This window comes from Peromyscus californicus, unplaced genomic scaffold (assembly GCF_007827085.1).
Source record: "Peromyscus californicus insignis strain IS unplaced genomic scaffold, ASM782708v3 Scaffold_8__1_contigs__length_139910024, whole genome shotgun sequence".
In the NCBI taxonomy this organism is placed as follows: domain Eukaryota; kingdom Metazoa; phylum Chordata; class Mammalia; order Rodentia; family Cricetidae; genus Peromyscus; species Peromyscus californicus.
In genome coordinates, this window is record NW_026294606.1 from 35,894,150 (window position 1) to 35,921,727 (window position 27,578).

At 38.5% G+C, this 27,578-nt stretch overlaps 1 protein-coding gene and 1 long non-coding RNA gene across 2 annotated transcripts in view; one reads left to right on the plus strand and one right to left on the minus strand.

Annotated features, from left to right (window-relative positions):
• Window positions 1–7,137, plus strand: part of LOC128104010 (uncharacterized) — a 27,570-nt gene extending 20,433 nt beyond the window's left edge. Inside the window, exons 2-3 of the long non-coding RNA XR_008215833.1 lie at window positions 3,689–3,761; window positions 5,747–7,137. This is a non-coding gene — a long non-coding RNA (uncharacterized LOC128104010). The remainder of the gene's footprint in view (window positions 1–3,688; window positions 3,762–5,746) is intronic.
• On the minus strand, window positions 5,672–11,962 carry LOC128104009 (prolactin-5A1-like). Its single transcript, XM_052728753.1, has 5 exons — window positions 11,782–11,962; window positions 9,435–9,610; window positions 7,897–8,010; window positions 6,665–6,859; window positions 5,672–5,860 (listed from the first exon to the last, which is right to left on the minus strand). The coding sequence occupies exons 1-5, from the start codon at window positions 11,810–11,812 to the stop codon at window positions 5,672–5,674; spliced, it is 705 nt and encodes a 234-aa protein (XP_052584713.1). The 5' UTR covers window positions 11,813–11,962.
• Between the last annotated feature and the right edge of the window lie 15,616 nt (window positions 11,963–27,578).

The following is a 27,578-nucleotide window of genomic DNA, read 5'->3' on the forward strand; positions in this document are numbered from 1 at the left end:
CCAAACAGCCAGCTCATGCACTGAGGACAGGCCTCAGTCCCACTGCCTGGATGCCTCCCAAACAGTTCAAGCTAATCAACTGTCTCACTTATCCAGAGGGCCTGATCCAGTTGGGGGCTCCTCAGCTATTGGTTCATAGTTCATGTGTTTCCATTCATTTGGTTATTTGTCCCTGTGCTTTTTCCAATCTTGGTCTCAACAGTTCTCACTCATACAAACCCTACTCTTTCTCACCAATTGGACTCCTGGAGCTCCACCTGGGGACTGGCCGTGGATCTCTGCATCCAGTTCCCTCAGTCATTGGATGAGGTTTCTAGCATGACAATTAGGGTGTTTGGCCATCCCATCACCAGAGTAGGTCAGTTCGGACTTTCTCTCACCCATTGCCAGTAGTCTATTGTGGAGATATCTTTGTGGATTTCTGTGGATCTCTCTAGCACTTTGCTTCTTCCTATTCTCATGTGGTCTTCATTTATCATGGTCTCTTATTTCTTGTTCTCCCTCTCTGTTCTTGATCCAGCTGAGATCTCCCACTCCCCTAAGCTCTCTTTCCCTCGACCCTTGCCCTTCATTACCCCCACTCACGTCCAGGTTGTTCATGTAGATCTCATTCATTTCTCTGTCATTGGGTGATCCCTGTGTCTTTCTTAGGGTCCTGCTTTCTATAATGGCTGGTTTTGTCCTCTGATCCCCAGGCAAACTTTATTTGGGTATACAATATATCACCAGAATTCTGTTTTTTTTTTCCCATATGAAGTTGGGTACTGTTTTTTTGAGGTCTTTGAAGAATTATGTTAGGATTTTGATGGGGATTGCATTGAATCTATAGATTGCTTTCAGTAAGATTGCCATTTTTATTATGCTGGTTCTATCTATCCATGAGCATGGGAGATCTTTCCATTTTCTGTTATCTTCTTCAATTTCTTTCTTCAGATACTTAAAGTTCTTGTATTACAGGTCTTTCACTTGCTTAGTTAGAGTTACTCCAAGATACTTTATATTATTTGTGGCTATTGAAAAACGTGTTGTTTCTCTGATTTCTTTCTCAGTCCATTTATCATTTGCATTTAGGAGGGCTACTGATTTTTTTTGTTAATCTTGTATTCTGCCATATTACTGAAAATGTTTATCACCTGTAGGAGTTCCCTGTTAGAATTTTTGGGGTCACTTAATTATACTATCATGTCATCTGCAAATAGTGAAAGTTTGACTTTTTCCTTTCCAATACGTATTCCTTGATTTCCTTTGGCATCTTATTGCTCTAGCTAGAACTCTGAGTACTATATTAAATAGATATGGAGACAGTGGACAGTCTTGTCTTGTTCCTGATTTTAGTGGAATCACTTTGAGTTTCCCTCCATTTAATTTGATGTTGGCTTGTTGGCTTGCTGTATATTGTTTTTATTATATTAAGTATGTTCCTTGTATCCCTGATCTCTCCAAGACCTTTATCATGAAGGAGTGTTGGATTTTGTCAAAAGCTTTTTCAGCATCTAATGAGATGATCATGTTCTGTTGGATGTCTTTCTGTATGCTGTGAGTATATGCTGTTCCCACTGGTTAATAAATAAGCTGCTTTGGTCTATGGCAAGGCAGCTTAGAGGCAGGCAGGAAATCCAAGAGACAGGAAAGAGAAGGGCAGAGTCTGGAGAGGCACCAGTCTGCCACCCAAGGAGCAATATGCCAGCAGACTAGTAAAGCCATGAAACACGTGGCAAAGCATAGATGAATAGAAATGGGTTAATTTAAGATATAAGAGCTAGCCGGGCGGTGGTGGCGCACGCCTTTAATCCCAGCACTCGGGAGGCAGAGCCAGGCGGATCTCTGTGAGTTCGAGGCCAGCCTGGACTACCAAGTGAGTTCCAGGAAAGGCGCAAAGCTACACAGAGAAACCCTGTCTCGAAAAATCAAAAAAAAAAAAAAAAAAGATATAAGAGCTAGCTAGCAAGAATCTTGAGCCATAGGCCATATAGTTTGTAAATAATATTAAGCCCCTGAGTGATTATTTTATAAGCAGCTGTGGGACCATGGGGCTGGGCAGGACTGGAGAAAACTTTCAACTACAATCATGTGGTTTTTTTTTTTTCCTTTCAGTTTGTTTATATGGTGGATTGCACTGATAGATTTTCATATATTAAACAATTTCTGTGTCTCTGGGATGAAGCCTACTTGATCATTGGTGGATGATTTTTTTAATGGGTTCTTGGATTTGGTTTGTCAGTATTTTATTGAGTATTTTTGCATCAATGTTCATGAGGGAAATTGGTCTTTGCGGTGCCCATGAGGGATGATTTGGTATTTTATGCAAATAATCAATTTCTACATTTGCTTTCATTCTGTTTTGTTTTGACAGTACTGTTGTTTTTCTGGCTATGAAAGGATATTTTTATTCAAATTTTATCTTATGTTGAAATCTAAAGAAGGAAGAGAAGGATGAAGAAGGAAAAAGAAGGAGCAGGAGAAGGAAAGAGACTCTGTGTATGGGTAGCTCATTGTTATAGTCCTCTGCTACTGCTCATTGTCTGTATAAAACACTTATATCTGTACTAGTCTCCCCTGAAACCTTGATTTCAAGGAATGTCTCTACTGAACAGAAGCTTTTTACCCCCACTTCCTCAGTGATTTACCCACATCTAGTATTCATGCTTGTTAAAAACACTCTGAAAATTGCATTTTATAAAATTACACTGTCAAATTTCCCCTCTGATATTTTACCATGCTCTGTTTTAGAAATATATATAAGGTGATATGAAACAAGTTAAGTGGGAAACATATACTCAATGCATTGGAAAACCAATAACTTGGATCTAAAACATCCATGAATCTTACCAACTCTCCCAACTTTGATGGGAACAGACTGAATTATAGCAGAGAGGTGACATTTTACATGCACTGAAGAGGTCATAGATCAGTTTAAGGTATGGTACTATGCAGAGATATTTAAATCATTGCAGTCAAAGGCAGGAGTAGGAATGAGAGTGAAAACACCACACTAGGTTTGAGGGAAGAAGGTTAGCTTGGCAAGGCTCCAGCAAATTTGGCAATTTTGGTATATGGTAGATTTTCTTGAATATTTATATACAGAATCATCTAGTATTGCTTGCCCTAGAACTACAGTAATTCAACAGATTAAGGCAAAGAATATTTCAGTATAATTGAAATTATCAGTAAAGCTAGGGAGAAGGGAAGTAAAGGAGAACATAGGATGGTATCTAAGATTAGGTTTAAAAATAACAATAGATTTATTTAGGTTTCCTTGAGTTTGGTAATTCAATGACAATTAAACTCCACATTCTGTCTCTCACCCATTTTAGGGTTTGTAATCTTTTTTTTCTTTTTTTTCTTTCCATATATTCTTTGGTGTAGAAAGACAGCTGGATAATCTCACTTTCAAGGAGGTCTAGCATTGAAATCAGCAAAGGCTCTCACTTGCTTTGAGGCAGTTAATGGGTTGCAATACCCTCTCCCATCATGCTTTTTCACACTGAGGACATGGACATTAGGGATTGAAGCTGCGAATTTGGGTGCTATAATTTGTGACCTTAATGAGAATATCTGTGTGTATGGGCGGGTTAATTGTTAATAAAGAAAATTACATAAGGTTGAAATCAAGGGAAGAATTGCATTTCACTCTTCAGGTAAATTAGTTCTAACGTATTTGACTTACTGATATATTTTGTATCCATAGGTAGAGAAGAAAAAGAGGAATTCTTAGAAAACTAATGGAGACATCAGCAGCCATTCAGATCTATGACTGTGAAGTGAGTGCTTATGATACATCAGTTCCTATGAATCAGTTGGTAGATAAACTTCTTTGAACCACTTTGGTTTTTGTAACAATGGGACAACAAGCAGAGACGGTAAGGAGGTCACAAAGGGCAGTGCTGAGGAGTAGGAGAATCTAGCTAGGGAGGCTTTCATGATAAGGTACTTTATCCCAAGGGATACCAATTTGTAATAATCTTTTGCACTCATTAGTATGTTCTATGAGAGAGGTACCTGTCACTAAGAGGGCATTTAGTTGAGAGCTTTTTTTTTTTTTTTTACACACATAGATATTTTAATAGAAAAATTGATTAGATATCAACTGCCTGAAAGAAGAATCTTCCCTCTGTAGTGAAGGCCTTCAAGATGAAGAAAAGGAAATACCCCATACAGATTGTAACTCACAAGTGTGCATAGAAGCTGTTGGCCAGAGGCAATTATTTTTCTTCTTGGAGAAACTGAATCTTTGCTTTGAAGATATTTTTTTTTTGTTTTGAAAACCTTTTTATTTTATTTTAATTTATTTTGCAATACAATTCAGTTCTACATATCAGCCACGGATTCCCTTGTTCTCTCCCCTCCCGTCCCCCTCACCTTGCCCCCAACCTCCCCCCCCCCCCATTCCCATCTCCTCCAGGGCAAAGCCTTCCACACAGACTGAGGTCAACCTGGTAGACTCAGTCCAGGTAGGTCTAGTCCCCTCCTCCCAGGCCGAGCCAAACAATCCTGCATAGGCCCCAGGTTTCAAACAGCCAACTCATGCAATGAGCACAAGATCTGGTCCCACTGCCTGGATGCCTCCCAAACAGATCAAGCCAATTAACTGTCTCACCCATTCGGAGGGCCTGATCCAGTGGGGACCCCTCAGCCAGCTTTTAAAGCTCATAAGACTATGGTATAAGAATTGCCTATTTTAGCCGGGCAGTGGTGGCGCATGCCTTTAATCCCAGCACTCTGGAGGCAGAGCCAGGCGGATCTCTGTGAGTTCGAGGCCAGCCTGGACTACCAAGTGAGTTCCAGGAAAGGCGCAAAGCTACACAGAGAAACCCTGCCTCGGAAACAAACAAACAAACAAAAAAAAGAATTGCCTATTTCTTCTAATCTTCCATCCAATTGTGATAATGTCAATTAAATGGAAATACTCTGGCAAGGACAGAAGCAATGAAGAGTTCTGGATTTCAATTAATATAACATCATCACAACTGGAAGTAACTAGAAGCATCAGAAGATGAGGGAAAAGTACTAAGCAGTGCACAGATGAAGTTAAAATTAGCTGGGAGAAGCCTCGTCAGACCCCGGGTAACGATAATATCTGGCTGTATCTACAATGATGCTGAAGAGATGAGAATTCAGAGGAGCATGAGCCCTTGCAGATACCTAAAGTTCTTTCCTCTTTGGATCCTAACACTTTCTAGACTGATACTTTCATGGAACTTAGTTATATTGAAGTGCATAATACTTGTAGGTTTTTCTCAGTACAATGTGAAAATTGACTCATGGTGGTGGATGCTAGTTGTCAAAAAGTATCCAATGACTTCTATATTCTTGCTAGAATAATATCTCACTCATCGAGTCTACTCACTTGACTTGCATTTACTCACTGTGATTCTGAGTCAGGTTGTATAATATCTTATTTTCAAGAAAAACATGTTACTTATGACAGATTTTGATAGGAGTATCTCAATGCTTTTTATATGTTTGCTAGTAAATGAACAAGAGAAACTTTCACAAATTAATCTTTTCAGACAGGATATTTTTAAAACATCAGTTTTTAATACTCCAAGAAGAGTCCCTTAATTCCTAAGTACACACTGAAAAGGTATAAAATTAACAAAAATGTTTGGAGGGATGAGTCACTGTAGCATCCTTTTGTTTCTGAGCATTTCAGAACAGATAGGATGCAGACTTAACATTTTCTATGGACCATTTGACATCTCAGGATATTGACATGAGTGACAACCTTTTCTGCATTATATTTCAGGCAGCCAAGGAGGATACGATAGAAAAGAAGGCGAGAGGAATTGTTTAACCGACGTGAAGATGGCAATCCAACTGAAGCAGGGTAGTCCTCATCTTCCTCAAATTCAAGCCGAACCTAGCCACCAAATGATAGGCATTTATTAATTGTACTGTTAATAATTATTATTCTGCTGTGCTTTTAAATGTTGAATAAAGATTTGGGAGAAAATTATGAAAGGAAATCTTCAGCCCAAAATATGGATTTTCAAAAGTCTAGAACAGGTGGCCGTAGATCTGTTAGTTATCTAAGAACTAGACACAAGACCCCCACACATATTTTTGACATGCAGCTGGTCCTAGATGGAGAATGTCTCTACAAAAAATAGACAGAAGTTGCTACTTGACTGTAGACATTGGTTTGAGTGAAGGACAGTAGAAGATCTAGTGTCAACTCTCCTAGGAAGGACCTTTTCTATGTCTTTGCTGTTGTCTCTGAGATACCATTTGTGCATCTTGATTTTTTTAGTTCATCATTTTCCTTTTATTGCTTGCAATCAAATCTACTCACCATCTAATATCTGGAAACAAAGCCACAGAGATGATGAGGATTGTATGTTGTGGTTAAGATGCAGTCAGATCAGGGATGGTGTGATAAGATCTGCTGAGATCTCAAGAGACTGAGAGTGAACTCTGCCCAGGAAGGGTACTGTCCAAATTACTGTGAGAAGTTCCTGTCTCCTGAGAACCCTGTGCTGTAAGCTGCTGAGTAAAACACCTTTGAGAAAATTGGAGTTGATAACAACCCCTTAAGCATGATTCTGTCTATTAACATGCCTCAATTTCATTCTCCCAGAAGAGAGATACTTCAAATGCATTTGTTTCTACCAAGGTTACAGCTTCATGAATGAGAAAAGCACAGTAGTAAGAGGCAGGAACTTACCAGGTTGAGTAATGACTTAACATCCTTTAGAAGTTTTGTGAGTTTTGTGAAGTCTTCAACTATCTTTCTGATTTTAGATATGAAAGCACCAACACCAGGGATTGACTCCAGATCAACAAGATCTATTATTACATGACTCAGGGTGTTGTTCCAGCCAACCAGCATGCCTATAGTTACTTTCAGAAGGACCTCAGGCTAGGAAAAAACAATTGAGCATCACATTAAAACATGTAAAAAACTGCAGGTTGAATTGCATGTGATACTTAGTGTAGTGTTTGTAGCTTGTGTTATACAATTTTTTGAGAATCATTTGCAGAACTGTTAGTACAGTGATTTGTGAGTGTCTAGACATGGAATAGATCTTAATAGAAATTCTCTTCTTTCACTGTTTTAGATATTATCTTCCTTTACTTTCTCTCATGTTTACAAATATTGATATGCATAGTACATGAACAGAATGTGCACAGCGGATGTACAAAATCATTAAAGAGCACAGAATACATGTGTGGCACGTGTACATATTTGATTACTTTAAATTTAAAACATTAAGATTGGTTATGTCAAGGAATAGGATGGGAAGGTATATAATGGTTACTATTAGGAGGTTCCATAATGTGTCAACTTTGCACCCAATGCCATATTTGCCTCCTGTGAAACATCTATGATATTTCCCAAGATGTAAAGACCAAGGAGAAGGCAGCAACATTGTAGCTAGAGTTTTCCTGCCTGGCCCACAGTCAGGACAAATCTCTCTCACCTGCCAGTCCCACAGCTGTCAGACCTGACCAAGTAAACACAGAGACTTATATTGGTTACAAACTGTATGGCCGTGGCAGGCTTCTTGCTAACTGTTCTTACTGCTTAAATTAATCCATTTCCATTAATCTATACCTTGCCACGTGGCTTGTGGCTTGCCGGTACTTTACATCTTCCTTGTCCTGACGGCGGCTGCCAGTGTCTCCCTCACCCAGCTTCCTGTTCTCTCAATTCTCCTCTCTGTTAGTCCCGCCTATACTTCCTGCCTGGCCACTGCCAATCAGTGATTTATTCATTGACCAATCAGCAACACATTTGACATACAGACCATCCCACAGCACAACATCAGATGAGAACCATGAGCTTTCCCCTTGGATTGCTCGGTTTCCTTCCTTTTTCCTGTAATGACCTGAAGCTTGGCAGAGCCCGTGTGCTGCTGCAGTTTATGTGATGAGATAATTACACTAAGGACTCACCTGAATCTCTTGGCCTTCTGTTGTTTTATCTGGAAAAGGGAAGGAATAAGAGTGGCATAGCAAGTGCAGGGGGATTTTGTTCAGGACCCGTGGATCTGAATAATATTCTTTGTTCTGGAAATAAGGAGAACATTCAGTGAATTGGAGAACTGAGTCCATGAATCCATGAATAATAGTACATTAAAGCATTTGGTCTGTGTTTACGTCTAAAGGATGAGCACTACATAAAATATTTCAATTTAGGAATGAGGAAAATGACGCTTTAGTGTCGTTAGTGCTTCAGGTCTGTAACATCACCTTTCCAGCTTCCATTTGAGCCTATGGATTTCTCTGACTTACTCCTCCCTTGTTTTTTCATGCTTTCTAAAAAGTTATTATTTGAAAGAAGGAGGAAAAAAAACCAAAATTACAAAACACTTGGTGTTTCAATGATGCACTTTCCTAGACTATCAATGGCACAATGAATGTGTATTTGAGTTTGTGAACCCTTGGCTTCCTGTTATTTAAGTTATCACTGAGTCTAGACACCTTGACTATAGAAATTTCCTTAAAAATTCAAACTGCAATTTGCTAATTGTAATAGAATCAGTCATTAGAAAACTCAAGCATAATATTTTCCAGAAATATTATATACCAAAAAACTAAAATACAAATAATATACTTAATAGTTCATATTATTAACATTTATTGAAATTATATTTTATTAAATATATTATTTAAAATACATTTTTAAAAATTTTATAGTGAGCAAAACTGTAAAGATAATGAACTAATAGAGATTCTATCAAGTTGAAAGATTGCCAGTTAAGATTGCAGAACGAGAGAACTTCAGTGATTAAATAGGAATATGTTTATCACACAAACAAGACAAACACACAAGTTTGTGTTACAAGCTCCTTATTGTTTAAAGTCCTTGTCTGTTGTTACCACCTTAACTGATTTAGAGGGACAAAGAACCTTCATCCAGAAGGCAGAAGTTGTAAAACACCTCCATTCAAATTGACAAGCTCACATCTTACAATGTCTCCCACGTTTGGGGATTTCTGAGAAGCCATTATTATTAATATCATCATTATCATTATTGATTTTCTTCTTCCAGCATTATGTCTCTAATTTTAACTCTCTTCAATTCAAGCTATCCCCTGCAAACCATTCTGCTTTGTTGGGTATTTGCTGTGCACCAAGTGAAAAATGCTGATGGGAACTGGTCCCCTGCTCCTCCAAAAGGAAGGCAGAGATTCTTTTCAGCCAAATATTATAGGGCTTTGTGTCATAAGTGGAAAATTTTTAACTAAAAATATAAATTTTTTTTTTTTAGAGAAAAAATCATTTAAAGACTATTTCCTCCTTAAATTTAAAGATTTCACCAAACTGTTCCATTCTTCTGGTTCTGCTTCAGTGACAGATGGTTCTTGTGCCTGGGAAGGTGTGTTATATGATATTCATATGGCAGTGCTTCTTCACTGAGCTGTAGTGCCACCCCGATATTGTTGTGAAAGCTTCTCTTGGGAGAAGCCAGAAGTAAGTGAGATACTTACAAACTCATTGAACATTTCCAAGGTGAGGCGGTTGATGTCCTCAGGTAGGCCACGTGCTTGATTAAACAAGTACTCAAGAGTCAGCTGGCAATGCCCGTTTGTTACTTCACACATGGGCAGAGAGGCCACATTCTCCCACAGAAGCATGCTTGATAATAGTGGCAGCAGGAGTGCCCCTGCCATAGAGAAAGATGGTCTATCCACGTGAAGTGACATGCATCACCCTGTCTAGGGAAGCCTTGTCTAGCTCCAGAGCCCTCTTTCATACAGCTTAGTACATTTGAGCTGGCTTGGGAGAACAAACATTATCCACTATGAAAATCACCCTCAATGCTCTGTCCTTCATGACATGATCAGACAGGTGCTAAGACCTCTGCTCTGATCACACCCACTTTTCAAACTTGTGACAATGACCTGTGCTGATTTCATCAGGCAATAGATCTCTAAAACATTAGTTATTTGTCCTTTCAAGAGGAAAGATCAAGTGTGTACCACATTAAAAAGGCCTGCCTGCCTACCTACCTTCCTTCTTTCCTCCCTTCTTCCCTCCCTCTCTCTCTTTATCTCTCTGTCTGTCTGTCTCTCTCTTTTTTCTTTTTATTTTTTGAGACAGAGTCCCTTTGTGTAGCTCTGGCTGTCCTAGAACTCGCTTTGTACACCAGGCTGGCCTCAAACTCAAAGAGATACCCCTGCCTCTGCCTCCCAAGTGCTAAGATTAAAGGCATGTGGCATCATTGCCTGGCTAAATAGTCTTTTAAACCTTAGTGATACTACCACAGAGGATTTTCAGAAATAAAAATATGAGGACCAGTTGGGGCATAGTTGTTAAAATTTCTGCCATAAGGTATGAAGGTTGTAGTTACAATTCCCAAACTCTAAGCAAATGTCTGGTGGAAGTTGAGGCTCTTGTTAAGTCCAGCCTTCTTAAAGGGCAGAGATAGGGAATCACCACAGAAAGCTGGATAGAAAAATTAGCCCATGGGTAAGTTGTGATTATAGTTGAGATGCCTCAATAAATAAGATAGATCTATTAAAGATTATTCCTGACATAGACCTCTAGCCTCCAAGGATCATACACATGCATGACAATATGTATACATTCACACATAATACAAATGTATACACATAAAAATGAAAATGTGCAAAAACCCAAACACACATATGAAAAAAGCCTCCCAAAACAAAAATCCAAAATGATACAAAAAACTTGTGAGTCTCAGAAACTAAAATCCATAGAACCTTTGATCGAAGCAATTTGATGGGAAATATCTAATCTCAAATATCTCAAAGAATTAAATATATCAGAAAAATTATTTAGTGTGAAAGTTAGTTAACCAACCTTTTTAAATATAAAATTAAACTTTTGTCAAAATTAACATTATCTCAGTTTTTCAAAGAAAATGAGGTTTTCATGAATTTATTTACACTTGATAAATACACACACACACATCTTCTATTGCTTACTGAAGAGATATTGTAAGTCTAGATATGTTACTCTTTTTGTTTCAAATTCCATAAAATAAATTTCTTAGTTGTTACAAATTCAGTTTTTTATATTTCTTTAACTTTTTGAAATTATGTTTTTATCATTTCCCCTCACATTCCTTTCCTCAAACCTTCCATGTGCCCCTCTTTGCTCTCTTTCAAGTTCATAGCCTCTTTTCTCAGTAATTGTTGATACACACACACACACACACACACACACACACACACACACACACACACACATTCAATTAGTATCAAAAATATAAAGGCCAGTACATGACACTAGCATTCTTTTCTTTTTACAAGATCACTTGGTTTGAACCAAGTTCTCATGAGAGTAAAGACACACATCTGCAAATATTGTCTACCTTAGGCTGAGAACTGAAAGTTTCATTAAGTTGGTTCAAATCAGTCTGTCCAGAGCAGTGAGCTGGAACCAGAAAAGGTTACTTACTTCATTCTGGAATTGTGACAAATTGTACCTATTGACTTCTGTGTTCTCATTCCAGATAATTTCCGACTTTGAGATGAACCTTGTCCTGAGGCTGTCCTGAGCATTGGAGATTGTGCCAAGATCTCCCTAGTTTCTATACAAGAGATGCTTGTAATATGAATACCTTGTTCTCCCCACTTCAATAGAGACAACACACACCCTAAATATTGCTACATTTCTCTGGAGCATACATGGCTCTCCTCAGACTGTTGATGGAAGAGTCTACTGTGCCTGTGCCTTTTATATCAAATACTATAGATTTTTCCCTAAGTACTACATAAAACCAAAAAAATATTTTATCCAAGTGTAGCTTGGTATAAAATTATGAATTCTTTCAACTTGGAGGTGAACAAGTGAAGACATACTTACAGGAGCTGGGTTGTGTCAAAGACAGCCGCATCGCTGAGAAAGCTCTACAGTGTGGATACTAACCGAGGAAAGCTACTTCTCCAGAATCCTGCCTTCAGTTACTGTCCACCACCTATATAGTCCATCAGACCACTCCCAAAGGTGTGCAGAAATGGGCTGCAGGAGGAAATGGCATTTGGAGTCCCAGGTGAGGGTCAAGGAACTCCTCAGGGAGTGTTGATCACCATAATGGAACTTCTAGCTGCATCTATATTGTTTTCCTTATTTCTACACTTGGCCTTCAGTTAGGCTTCATTTAGATCATAGATCACCACTCCCAGATGTCACTCCATAGGAATGCAACAATTTCCTAACACTTCATCCTTTCCTTCAGGCTCTTACACTTTTCTGTTAACCTTTAGCAAAATTCCTTGATCAATAAAATGTGTGACAAACTTTCTTTTAATTCCTTTATGAGCAATAGGCCACCGTGCCACAGTAACAATAACATAATACCACCATTCAACTGTATAATTGGTCTTTGCTATCTAGGTTGACAACAGTAGTCATGTGTGGTATAAATGTATTTTGAAAAGTTCATAGGCACATAGCATCTATTTATCAAAATATTAGTGAAAGCCTCCATATTGGACAAGGATAGGACCTCCCCAGTGATAGATTTTTGCATGGCTTAGAATACAAAATGTGGGTTCCCGTTTTGAACAAGTCTTAAACCAAATCAGAAGGTGGTTAGTTGGTTGTACCATGAAGGTTGTGCCAATATTGGAATAGCCATTATATTTTGCTTAGATTGCTAATTGTGTTAACATACAGCTTAGAAGTCATTTCTTAACACTTTACTCAAGTATCCTGCCTAGTATATTTTGAATTATCAAATCAGTAGGCATATTGGGAGTTCCTAGCTCAGGCCCAGCCTTATTCATCCATACACTGAAATAAGAGCCTATTATATCTTCATCAGTAGGTTTATCACATTTGGTTTTGACTTATGCAACATCAGAGCATATGCTCTGTGGAAGGCCTTTGAGGCCTCACTGGTTAAACACAGCCAGGACAATAAGCATCTCATCATTTGTCAGTAATCGTAGGCTTTTGTGCATCTTTTCCACCATGTATCCCATCTGTTTTGAAATTTTTAACAGCTATGTTGACAGTTCATTTAAATATGTAAGATATAAGATGTTAGTTATTATTATAAAATGCTAATTTTCAGATGGGGTAGGAATGGCCTCTGAAGATTTATGGCTACCTTCTCAACACAAGTGAAATTTACTTTGCAACTCAGCTTCAGAGCTATCCTGGACATGTCAATAAGGGTTATGAAAGTGTGAGAAGATCCCATTGCTTTTACAACCATTTCCTCTACGTGTTGTCAGCAGGTTGTGTGTAAGTCACTACTTACTTAGCTTCTGCAAACACATTATTATTCTCCACAAGACATATGGCTTCCACATCCTTAGGCAGGAACACTGTATAATCTCTGTCATATAAATCATTTTATGGTCATGAGACAACCTAAATCCTTTAATTGCTCTCACTCATGTTCATCTATTCTTGCCCCTTTCTTCCAATTAATTTTGAGATTGCCATGATTATTTTTTAATTAACTATTTATTCATTTAATCAGCCGATACATTTTTTCACAATAGGGCACTAAGAAATCCACAATTTTATATCGCCTTCACAGGACCTTACATGACTGAAAAACATTGAAAACGTGGTCTGTTCTGTTAGCCAACAAGATGAGGTGGTTCCAGACTCAGGAGAACCCTTCACAACTTCTGGTCCAGCACTAATCACTGTCACCTCTTCCTCCCTTTAGTGAACTATGCCTCACAACTTACAATACTTCTGAAACCCATAAACAATGCATCTGGTTCTCTGTCAGTATTTTCATTTAATCTCTCATTAGATGCCATCAAAATTCTTGCAATTTCCTCTTCCAAGTGGCTTACTTTTCTAATTCTATAATAATTTATATAGTACTGTACAAACTCAATTTTTGTGCCAATATCTGCTGCTCAGAGTCACCAAAGCTTCTCATACTATGATTGTGATCCTCTATTGGTAATAAGTATGTGAAAGTAAACTCCCATGAATCACAGATCCAAGGCTTTCCTGTGCAGAATGTTTCTTTTCCTGTGGTATGAAGTATCTGTGTCTCTAAAGCTCTACTGTCAATGTGTGCCCATTAAGCACATGGAAGCAAGAATGTTTGTGAGGATTCTGCCACTTTGAGTTGAACTGTAGGGTTTTTAGAATTATTTGGAATAAAGCACTGATAATTAGGTATGTGATTCCCATTAAAAATTCCAGCCCAACACTTCAGGGAAAAAACCTTACATTTTATAAGGGTGCACAATAGACAAAGATAGCCAAAACAATCCTGAGAAACAAAACCAACAAAAACCAAAAGCAAACAAACAAGCAACGGCAAACAACCTGCTGGAGGTATGACCATCCCAGATTTCAAGCAATATTACAGGGCTCTAGTAATCAAAACACTGAGATAACACAAAAAAGAGTTTGGAAATTAAACTGTAATTGGATCCATGATCAATGGGAGGAGAGAAGATTCAAAAAATATATCATTACATTCCAAAAAGAGGTGAAAAGGAGAATGGTGTTGCCAACTCTTAAAAGAAGGAATAACTGAAAAACTTTTAGCCTTTGGTAGAAGGTAAAACCTTACAGATGCAAAAATCTCAGCAAGTTCAGTCAGGATAATTCCAGTGGCATCCATACTGACATTCTGTAAAATTGTATTTCAGGAAAGAAAATAAAAACAAAACAAACTCTTAAAACTAGAGAAGAAGAAATGCTGTGATACCTAGAAGAACACAAAATCAAATGTCTGAGGATCCTTTTCTCTGAATCCATGGCACCTATAATCAAGAAGCATATTGTCACGGACTGGCCCATCGGGGGTACCACGACCGTAGGGGGACCAGAGCTTGGGTAGTCAGGAAGGCAAGGATTCGGCGAATGAATGACAGACAGACAACACATTCAGAAGTGGTTTGAATCTGTTGTAATTTTACTTCTGTAAATCAGTAGTTTATATACAGAAAAGAAAACTATCAAGTCATATAAGGAACAAGAGCTTGGCAATAATTCAGTTACATCATCTTTAAAAAAACAGCAAGCACACAATTATTAATAGGCACTAGACATATCCCTTCACCCACAAGAACTTTATGACCCAAAGAGCAGTCTGTGTTTTTTAAACTTAGTATGGTCCCTAGACTTGTGTAGGCTTCTTGTAGCTGTGTCTTTCATCTTTATCTCAGCTGCTCACTAGTTTATTATTTATTTTTACTTTTCTGGTTCTCATGACCCATTTAGCCAATTTGGATGCTATAGATCCTTCCTAAGTCTTTCTTTAGTTCTTTTATCACATATCTCTTTTAATATAAAACTTTTTTACCTGCTGAAATATGGACTCTTATACTTTTACTCCTGTAAGGGGAAGGGGTTCTGCTGTAGTCCTTAAGTTTCCCATGCTGAACTTCCTCAACAGGGGCCCACCATCTGCCTCCTATGAGATAACGTTTTTTTGTCATAAATCACTTTAGTTGGGATTTCTAAAGGATTCCTAGTAGGTGAGTGTTCATTCCCTAGAAGTGCCTGAACTATTATACTTTCTATTATCTAGCAGCTTGAGGTCTTTAAGGAATAGCTCATTCTGCTATATCTAAATAAGGTCCATGTCCAGCTTCCCCTTTCCTCCATAGTTCACAACCCAAGCATTCATTAATTTTGGCTGTGTTTTATAGATTAATTAGAACATTATCAGAAAAGCAGTTATACAGAACCCATAGCCCAGGGAGCTCATGATCCATGAAGCACGTCTCCTTCAAGAAGGAGGCATAACATGGGCACTCTGCCAGGGACCTCCAGGGAGCTTAGTCCTGTGGGACACGTATCTCCCGTCCACTATTATTGACATGATTGTTCATGTCACATGGATGAGTTGGTGTGGCAGCATATGCTATGAAGAAGGTTTATTTTGTAAATATTATACATAGCTTAGACTACATTTCAGAAATGACAGTGATTTAAAGAATTTTCACATAAGAAATAATTAAAAACATTGTAAATAGTAGTTTTTTGACACTATTAGGTATTGAATGTGGGACTTTGTGAATGCTAGCACAGGACTCTATAGTTGATCAGTATTTTTATCCAATAGACCTATTCCTTTTTTTGTAAGCCAAATTTGAAGCAAGTTTTAATTAAATACTGGGCAGACAGAAGGGCTTTGGTCAGGTCCATACCTGGGTTTGCAGGAAATGTCCCTGAGTCATGGTTTGCAGTGTTTTAAAGTATTTTCCATCAAGTTCAATCAGGGGCAAGCATATATCCTGACATATTTCCTGTCTACATGTAGATGAATTTCTAAATGGTCTTATTAAATAAAAAATATGGAGCCAAATATAGGGGTGAAAGCCTTAGAGAGATCAGGGAAATAGGGAAAGCCACCAGCTAACCTTACCTCACCACCCTGCAGCTTCCAAACTGCGAGCTACTTCCTATCTTACACAAGCCTTTATTGCCTTGCTGTTCTTAGCCCAGCTACCTCACTTCCTTGTCACTGTCTATCCATACAGACCTCCAGGTCTCTATGATTCATGCTGGGATTTAAGGCATGTGTCACCATGCTTGGCTCTGTTCCCTAGTATGGCCTTGAACGCACAGAGACCCTGCCTGGTAAGTGATCAGATTAAGGGCATGTGTTGCTTCACTTTTTGTTTACTTAAAATGTCTGGCCTTTTCCCTCTGATCTCCAGGCAAGCTTTATTAAAGCACAAATAAAATACCACATTTCAGCACAAATAAAATATCACCACATTTCCCCTTTTTTGTCTATTAAAAATAAAAAAATACAAAAGTTATAACTAATATAAGAAAAACTATATACAATAAGTATAATAACTATATACAATATATACAATCAATAAATACATCAACAATGTCTAGTCAATTTGCATTTGACAAATTCAGAGAAAATATTCCATTATCTATTCTATTTTGGTGAGTCCAAATTGTATCTAATTCACTTTCTATCCTAACTAGATTTTTGGAAGTTTCTTACAATGCACTTCTTATTTACTTAGGTAATATTATATCCTTCTGAGGTCTTTGATGTAGTTGAAGACCAGATAGTTATAATTTTCCTTGGTTAGGATAAAAGATAATTTAGATATGAAACCTTAGACTCACAAATATAGGATAAGTAGAATATTTTCTTTAATTTTTGCCAAATACAAATATACTAGATATTGTAACTGTAATTCTTGCTTCATAACTGTTTATTATATGTAATTTTACTATGTTAAGGTTAAAACCTTCTTTTTTAATTAAACAAAAAAGGGGAAATGCTATGGGATAATGCTTTTGTACACTGGATAAATAAAACATTGATTGGCCAGTAGCCGGGCAGGAAGTATAGGCAGGATAAGAAGATAAGGAGAATTCTGGGAAGAGGAAGGCTGAGTGAGGAGATGCCAGCCCACTCTCTAGGGAGCAGCATGTAATGGCACACAAGTAAAGCCCCGAAACATGTGGTGACATATAGATGAATAGAAATGGGCTGAGTTTAAGTGTAAGAGCTAGCCAGTAGTTAGCCTGAGCTAATGGTCAAGCAATTATAAATAATATTAAGCCTCTGTGTGATTATTTTATAAGCAGGCCACAGGATTGCAGGGCCCAGGCAGGATCAGAGAAACTTCCAGCTCCACCTATGTACTTCCTGTCTACATCCATTGGGGCAAGAATACATCCTGACATATTTCCTGCCCATGAAACTCCCACCCATGTGTGATCAAGCTCATGTGGCGTGGATGGGTCAAACAAACTTTTTTTAGGGGAGTGAAAACATGTGGCTTGTTATCTCCCATAAACAATAGTCTCCAGCATTTCAGGAACTATCAGCCCTTGGGCAAAGAGCTTGCAGATCAGAGACATTTTTTTTCATGGATTTTTAAGGTATAGTAATTAAAACTTTAAATGTAACTTTGGCCTTGAGTTATATCCTGAGTCAAATCCTTGACTCTGAGATGGGTACCTGTTTATATTGGGATCTAATAACCATTAGCTTAATGGTACCCAGAAAGGAATTATCATTTAGTTAAGGCATCACTGATGTAAGCACCAACAGCAATTAGCAGAAGCAGAAGGGCCAAAGGTTCTGTGATGGCTGACATCAGAGTTACCATCTATAAGGAACCTTGAAATGAGAATGGAGACCAGTCAATTGCTTCATCTCAGGTCACCTTTTATGCAATGATTTTTTTCAGTACAGCAAGATTATTTCTAATAATTCCTTAGTGGTTTATATAGAAACAATTTTCTCTTAAAACTATACAATAACCTTTTTATTTTACATAGAGTATGTCGAGCACCCTATTATATTGTAGAACTATATCAGCTAATGAATCTACCTGTTGATAGATCTGGGTCTATTTGGTTTTAAGAGGTGCCTTTCCTGGTACGCCAATAGGCACTATAGGTAGCTTTTTGTCCCCTATGCGAGAGAGTTTCCTTTGGATCTAATATTCTAGCCTGTTGGAGTAAAGTACTGTTTTCTGTAACTACTTCCTGCTGAAACTAGGATGTTGTTGTCAGGGTCCAGGAAGCTGGAATGTTAGCCAAAGGCAAGGAGGGAATTCAGGCAATGAGGCATTCATTCATCAGAGGCATGTGGTTCACTGAGCCAGCTGAAGAGACAGGAAAAAAATCATGTCAGCTGGACTGGTCCACATTAGCTTTCAGCAAGTACAGGGCTCACAGTCATTTGGAGCAGGTTGTCAGCAGTCAGCAGCCAATTCATGGATGATGTTTGTCAGCAAGTGGGAATCTGCTGAGACAGATATAGACTAGGGGGAAGAAGTTAAAATTAAGGAACTTAAAGGAAAATGTTACATTTGGAACTTTCAGGTCCATTGTCCTGGTAGTTGGGGGAAGGAATGAATCTCAAGACTAGGATGGAGGGAGGGAGGGAGGGAGGGAGGGAGGGAGAGAGAGAGAGAGAGAGAGAGAGAGAGAGAGAGAGAGATCCCATCCTCCCATACTCAAGAATAGACAGGTGGGGGGAAACTTCAGCTGTACTTATCTGGAGTCCATTTGACCTGTTAGAGGTAGATCCAAGTCTTATGACTTCTTCAATTCTCTGAGGCTTACATGAATTTTCCAGTTTACAAAGAGACATAAAAGTTATAGATATATTAGCATTACTAATCTGTACCGAAATCCACATTGTAGAAAAAGCAGGTAACAGGTGTCTGTAGAACAGCAGAAGTAGACTCACACATTTGAGTCCTAGCAAAAGCTATAGATTTGGGCTAAAAAGCATGAAATTTTTTCATCTGTCCAGAGAGAGAGACAGATATAGATTAGACAGTAATGTCTTTAGCATCATGAGAAGCACCTTAAGTCTATACTTAGAAGACAAACTAAGGGAATTTAAAATCTTGAACTTGTGACTGAACAGTAAGTAGTCAGTGCTCTACCAGGTTATCAGAACTCCATTGATCAATGCTAAAACTCTGAACTTTTGAAATCTGAGTGTACCAATAGCATAGGAAAGGGAAAAAATATGAAACATTTCCATTTTCACATACCTTTAATCTCTTACTTATACCTTTACAACTTGCATTTACATATCTTAAGTCATTTTCTGAGGCCTTCACAACTTAAACTTCCACACCTTCAGACCTTTATATATCTTAAAACATTTTCTTAGACCTTCAAAACTTGCATAGACTTTCATCATTTTTCTTTCCATCTGATCATTTACTAGAGACACAAGTAGTTTTAACTGAGAACAGTCATTGCAAAGCGTGTTCCTTTAGTGACCTGTTTATCTTTTAATATGAAGCCTGTTAGCAGGACAAACCTATCTGCCTTTTCTCAAAAGGTTATCTAGTAGCTCTAGAAAAAGAAAGACTTGATTTTTTTTTAAACAGGTTTTCTCTGTGTAGTTTTGGTGCCTGTCCTGGATCTCACTTTGTAGACCAGGCTGGCCTCAAACTCACAGAGATATGCAAGGTGCTGCCTCCTGAGTGCTGGGATTAAAGGTGTGCACCACCACTGCCCAGCCACAAGGCTTGATTTTTACATATGAAATGAGCTAACAAGGTGACTGCAGCCTTGGGGAAGAACCTGGTTGTCTGCTACTACTAAGCTGACAAAGCTGTAGTTAGCGTAGCCTTCAATACCATCAGAGAACTGAAAAGGATAAATTCTAGCAGAAAATATAATCCAAATGGTCTATATATCAATTAAAATGACAGAGACTAGTCCATTTCTTAGACAGGCTCATGTGCAGTAGTCCTATTCTTAAGGATCAGTCAAAGAAGCAGTAAGAAAGGATCTATATAAAAAGAAAATAGAGATTCACTGTTCAATTCTATGAGATATATAAGGAAGCATGGAAACCAATTTTTCTCAAAGTAGTCCATGAAACAGAAAAGGAGGAAACCCAATCACACTCATTATATGAGGCCAGTATCATTCTCTCACCAAAAATAGATAAGCATACAGCAAGAAGAGCAACTTGTACATTATTCCTCTGATGAGCATATAGGCAAGTTTTCTGTATAATATGACTAGTACTAACTAAATACACCAACACATTTTAACAATGCTCGTTGGCCATGTTCAAATTAGTCTCATTCTTGGAAAATAAGGATGGTTCAACATATGCTAATCAACTGATGCCATACACAAAATAAACAGATCCAGGAACCAAAATCAGATGATTATTTCAATAGACATAGAAAAGCCACAGCAGAAGGTAGAACCTGCCTTCATGATAAAAGCCCTGAAGAAACTAGAAATACAAGTATCACACTTCAACATAAGAAAGGGAACATGTGAGAAACCTTCAACCAGCATCATACAAAAATGACAAAGATACATTCTGCTAAATGACAAAGCCATTCCCCTAAGTTCATGAGAAAGGAAAGGGTGTCCATGCTCCTCACTATTATCTGAATGGTACTTAAAATCTTAACTAGGGCATAAAGCAAGAGATAGAAGTGCAATGGCTGTAAGTCATATTTATAGAGAAATACAGAGAAATCAAACTATATTTATATAACAGTTACAATTCTATATAGTTATTAAAATTTTAGCTAGAACAACAAAGTAAATTTTTAAACATTGAAAAAAAATTAAAGTAGACAATAGGTATGGGAGAACTCCCATGCCCATTTTCTGTCAGAATTCACACTACATAAATGGCTGTATTATCAAAAACTACCTACAGATTTAGTGCAATACCCATTCAAATTTCAAACATATTCTTCAATAATGCAAAACTCTAAAATTAATATCAGAACACAGATCTCCAAATAGCCAAAGTAATCCTGCACAATAATGGCAATGCTGGAGATAACATATTCTGATTTCCATTGAAATTTCATAGTTGAAATAGCAAAACTGGCAGAACAGAGATATTTGGGCCAATGAAATGGAACAACAGACCCAGAAATAAAGAAACAAAGGTCCTGAAGTATGCAATGCATGAAAGGATTGAATGTAGACTGCCAACAAATAGTACTCAGAAATCCAGATATTGATACTTTGAAGAAGAAAAATGTGCCCCAAGTTTTAACTCTGTACACACTAAAATCAAAATGGATGCAAATGTTAATATGGACTAGGAATGTTGAAATGCTAGAGGGAAGCATAGGGAAGACCCTTCAGGACCCAGGCATAGGTAAGAGCATTCTGAAAAGGACTCCATCAGGAAGTTCAACAAATGCTGGGAAGGATATGAAGACAAAGCAACCTTCACACACTGTGAGTGGAAATGTAAAACAGTGCAGCTGTTATAGAAGCAGAGAAAGCCAGATCCAAAGACAAATATCATGTTTCTGTCATATGCAAAAATGTAGATTTAAAATAAGTAAATATATGCATATATATATAATATGATATGATACAGAAGCAGAATTGCAACTAAGAGCAGTGAACAAGGCCTAAAGGATTGCCAAACGGGGAAAAGAAGAAAATGAGGAATTAAAATAGCAAAGCATCACATGCCTTCTCTTGAATGTGGAAAACAGATTTAACTGTACACAATTATACATACATGCACACACATGTTTGCCATGAGGACTGATGAGACAGCTAAGTGGAAAGAAATTTTTGCCTCCATAGCCTGATGAGCTTTTTGACCCCTGGAACCCACAGTAATGTAGAAGGAGAGATCAAATTCCCCACATTAGATGTGAGAGCAGGAGCAGGAAGATATTGTCAGAAATCAGGACCAGTAGAGGAGGGGGAAAAGATGAAAGCGTGTAGTAGAAAAGCAAATGAGAACTAGAACAGGGAGATATACACAAGAAAGTAATGTAATAAACCCATTATTTTCTATACTAATTTACAGAAAATAATACCAAGAAAAATAATAAAAATACAGTGGCAGTAAAGAGATAAAGGCATATATATGATGTACTATCTACTCAGTAAAAAACAAAATAAAAATGACTATTAGTATCTGATAAATTCAGACTTCAACATAAAATTATCAAAAAAAGGACATAGAACATTACATAAGGATATAAAGAACGGTCCAGGAACTGGAGGGATGGTTTAGTAGTGAAGAGCACTCACTGACTACGCTTCCAGAGGACCCAGGTCCAATTCTCAGCACTTGCATGGTGGCTCGCAACTGTCCATAACTCCATTTCCTGGGGATCTGATGTCCTATTCTGGCCTTTGTGGACACCGGTGTTATATTTTAAAAACGGCTGGAAGCAGTCACACCAATAGGGCCCACGTGGGAGGTTTACTGAGGGGAGAGAATGGGCAGAGAAAGGGGCAGAGACCGGTCCCTGGGGGTGAGAGAAAAGGAAGAGAGAGAGAGAGAGAGAGAGAGAGAGAGAGAGAGAGAGAGAGAGAGAGAGAGAGAGAGAGAGAGAGAGAGACTGGGCAGTGCTGGACCAGGCACCACACTGTGTCTGAGACAGATGACACCTCAGCTCCAAAACAGAGGTCTGAAGTCACATACGCCATGTTCTCAGACAAACATGAAACAAAAGGAGAAATCAGTAGAGTAAACCTGTGCAAATTAATCAACACACTCCTTGACAACCCATATGTAATTAAGGACGCCTCCAAAGATAAAACTTGCAAGAATCCTCTAGTTAAAATACAAGACACAGACAGCACAAGATGCAACATTGTGGCAGAGGATCCTGGAAGGAGAAATGGGAAAGGGGTGGCTGGGCGCAGGTCGGGGTCTGTCTATACCACTGTGGAGAAACGTGGGGTGGGGCACTAGACAAAGAGAAAAGAGATAGGAAGACCCTGCAAAGTTGTGGAAAGGAAGGAACAGGAAGTCAGCGGAACACGCTGGCCTTTCTTGGAAAGCATCAGTGCAGTTCATGGTGTTCTAGTGAGAGGACAAGATGGAAGGACATGATGAGCAGCTTGGTGAAGGAAGCTGAGCATCCCTCATTGGCTCCTTGTGTTCAAGTTCCCGTGCCTGGCTGCTACTGTCCTTTAGGAGGTAAGGCCAGTGACTATTTTAATCTAAACTTCATCTAGGTGTGACTGAGATAAACACTTTGAACAACCATCTGTTCAAGGCCAAACAGCAACAAGATGGGAAAAAGAAAAAAGCAGATAGAATAGAAATTAACAACTGTGAGAAAAAAAAAAGATCACATCCTAAACATACTTTACTAGAAAGCTAGGCATGGCTCAGCTCCAGAATACTAAAAGTCCAAAAGGCTGAGTATCAGACATTGCTTTGAGATTGGGGACAGCCTGGGCTATGTTGTGAGTTCAAGGGAGCCAGAGAGAGAGAGAGAGAGAGAGAGAGAGAGAGAGAGAGAGAGAGAGAGAGAGAGAGAGAGAGAGAGAGAGAGAATGGTCATACATTTTAAATGAGAAATGTCAAGCAGAATAATAATTGCAAACATCAACTTTGTGAAAGGTAAACAGAAAAGCAAACATCAAAATGAATAAAACCCCAAAGAGAAATGAAACAGCCAAAGGTATTACACATTAGTCAGTTCCCTTAAGGAATTAAGTTCAGACCATGCTTCTCTGTGCTGTATTTGGTAAAAGCCCATTTTGGCAGCTGAAACAGGAATTAAGGCTAGAGAAGTATTTTTGTGGGAGTTACTTGTGGTGCTTGGAAGACATTCTTTAGCAAACTGTCACCAATAGTTCCTTGTCACAAGTTCCTTGAACTTGTCCTCTAAGTAGCTAGCATAGGGAAGCCTTATATGCAACCCCCAGTTGAGTTCTAGTTCCTCCCAACTGTGTCACAGGGGGCGAGTTCTTATGCTGTGCTCTTCTCTGTCACGACTACATCTGGCACCTCAGACCCTGACACTGCCATTAAGAATAGTGTCACCTACGGAGAGTCACCAGAGTTGATCAGAGTGAGGTTTATTCTCTTCTCTCCATAGTCTTAGGGATTTTCAATTAGATAAATTTTTAATAGAATGTTAATTCAGAAGTCTAGCTTTCACCTCCATTGAGTCACTTGTGATGAACTAATGTACCTTATGTCACATAAATTGTTATACTAATACAGAGAGCCATAGCAGTTCATAAAAGCCAGGGGCTTTCCTCATAGCTGACTCAATTCAAAACTGCTCCTGGACAAGTAGATCCATAAATCTACTTTCTCAGTTCCTTGTTTTAGTACAAATTCAGAAACACAAATTAGTAAAGGAAAATGCATTTATTTTGAAATTTGGTTAATCATAGAGAGGTATTGTAAGCTATTGGGGTCCAGCACCTCCATAGCTTTCCCCAGAGTTCCAGAAGAGATGCTGCTGGTGGCGAATAAATCTGAGGAATACTCTAGTGAATCTATGCACACAATACTCTTTAGCCCATATGCTTTATTCTTCTGAGTCAGTTCTCTCTCTACATGGCTTCTATTTTGCTCTACTTAGCTCCTTTCTTGCCTGATTTCTCTCTACATTTATATGCTGTTCTCCCTATGTGCTATCTTAATTCCTTTATCTAATTCTGCCCTATCTAGGTTCTCATCCATCTAGTTCTTTCCCATCTTAGCTCCTCTTCATCCTTAGTTCCTCTCTATAGTCTTCTAAGTTCTCGCTCTCATTCTTTCCCATCTCCTTAGTCCATCCCATCTTATTCTTACCCACCTAGTTCTTCCCCATCTGGCTCTTCTTCATCTTCCATCTCGTTCCTCTAGTTCTCTCTTCTAGCCCTCCAATCTTCTCTAATCTAGTTCTTTTCCAATCTAGTTCTTCCCCATCTCAGTTAGTTCCCCTCCAGTTCTTACCCATCTAGTTCTTCCATTCTCTTTTTTCTTCTCTGTGCCTGCTCTGAAAATAAAACTGCCTTTTATCCCTTTGGCCCTTATCTCTCCAAGCTACCTCTGCTCCCGCTGTTTCTGGCAGAGTGGGGGAAGTGTGCTCGGTAGCTAGGCAACTTGGCTAGGCAACTTCCATCACAGCTAGATATACCTGTAAGTAGGAACCCTTTAGTTCTGAGTTAATTGTTAAGGGTGGATCTAAAACTAGAGATACAACTTTGGAAAGGAGGAAGTTAAGCTTAATTAGCACATCCACCAGGCCTTCTCAAACAGATAGTCTGGATGCTTGAGTCTGTTCTTAGAGAGTACAGAGGTATCTCTGATGAGATACTTCGTCCATCTGGGGATGGCCTGGCCAGATGCTGCTAATAACGATAATGACAGAAAGGCCTGAAATTAGGGATCCTGGCTGCATTATTGAGCAGAAGATTATCTAATATTCCATTAGTAGAGGGAAAATTGTGCCCAATGAATGATGGAAAAGCTACAATAGCACACAAGAAACTCACAGCAGGAAATGGCTGATAATCAAAAGCCAATATCACCAAGGCTCCTTGAGCCTCAGCTTGACCTCTGGAAGGCCCTTGACTTCTTCCAGGTATTAGCTTGTCATAATCAACTGAAATCCTACTTCAGCTGATTGCAGAGAGGAGACATTAAGAATTGTGATTTTTCTATCTGGCAGGCCATCACACAATTTAGAAAACACTTTATAACATAGGCTAGAACATGTGTAAATGTGACTGCTAGAGGTTCTCTGCTTGTTTCTGGGCATTAGAGTTTCCAAATTGCAATTGCTCTCTGTTTTCAATTAGTGACATAGTTATTGTGAGATGTAACATTTTCATGCATTTCTAAACCTGGTTAGGTTTTTTTGTTGCTGTTGTTGAAAAGTCCATTCCTTTGATTGGTATAGAATGAAAATATTTTATGTCTCCCTTGGGATTAACCTAACTTCTCATGCTTGCATGCCTATTGAGCAAAGTAATTGAGCAAGTGAGTAGAGAGTAGAGTGTGACAGACCAAGGGTGGGGTACTGATGTTAGTTTTTTCCTCCTGTCCTCTCCAGATGGAGCTTTGGTGTAGAATTGTGGGTATACAAGTGGATTCGATAGGGTTTTGATATTGAGACCTGCATGTTACTTGGATTTATAAAGTTTTAAGGCAGACAAGGTGGGATGAGAGAAGCAAAATCATTACAAAGGGGGTCATTCATTAACAAATGTGGCAAGTTGGGATCAGGCCACAGTTCCCACATATGGGCAAGACAGAGAACCAGATGCCATGCGTTGAGCTTCCAGAGCAGTGGCTTCCAACCTTCCCAATGCTGTGAACCTTTAAAACAGTTCCTCATCATTTGGTAACCACATCCATAAAATTATTTTCAATGCTACTTCATAATTGTACTTTTGCTACTGTTGCAAATTGTGAATATTTTTGGAGATACGGAGTTGTCAAGTGAGTCCTGACCCACAGGTTGAGAACAACTATTTTAGAAAGTCTTCCACTCAGAAAAAAAGCTAATTAGAGGGATCAAAGAGGAACCAGTATTTATCACTATCCTCAGTACTATAGACCTTGTTGAGTGAGAACTATCCCAGTAAGTTCCATAAAAAGTTCTCCTCCATAGAAGAATGTCTTTATAGGGTACCAGGTATCAACTCCAGATTTGTTGAGTCCCTAGAGATGTGCAAAACACTCAAGCCTTGTTGAATGATGACACCTGCTATACTCTATTTCATGGTTACCCGAAAAATCACTGGAGGCAATGAGCATCACTGGCTAGATGTGGAGAAAAAGCTGTAAAGCTGAAAAAAGTTTAATCTTGTCCTGGAGGTTGGCAACTACCTATCCACTTAACAGAAAGTAGATTGGCATTGGTGAATAGATGTAGGGAAAGAGCAGAGTAGCTGAAAAATATTTACTTTGTCCTAGAGTTAAGGAGTTAATCACAAGTCTTCAGAGAGTACATTGTAAGCAATTCTCCCCTTAAGTAAGACTATTGAAGGTGAACCCTGCATGGGAGTACATACTGTATCTTGCATTAGAATTTTGCTTTAGGATTTAAACAGTAAAGAGAGCTTGTGCTGTGGGTGGAAATGGGAACCTGAAGGGTAGACATTGCTCACCCAGCCCTAGGCACTTTCAGCAGATGATGGTGACTGATGAATACCTTTTGACCATAGGACTGGATAACAGACTGTCAGAAGTGGGAGGATAACTTGAAGGGTAATGGAGATGGTAATTTAGAATGTGGATCTGATCAAATGTCATTGGAGCGAGAACAGATTAAAGTCATACACAATCTGTCTTATGGGTACAAATAAAGCAGAAATCAATAGCCTAAATACAACAAGAAAATCTCCAAGGGTGGGTAAATAAAAAAAATAAGACATAGGTAACCAAGCAAATCTGAAAGGAAATAAGAAATATGAAAGTGAATAAAATGAATAAAACTTCAAAATATTTAGGAAAAAGCTAA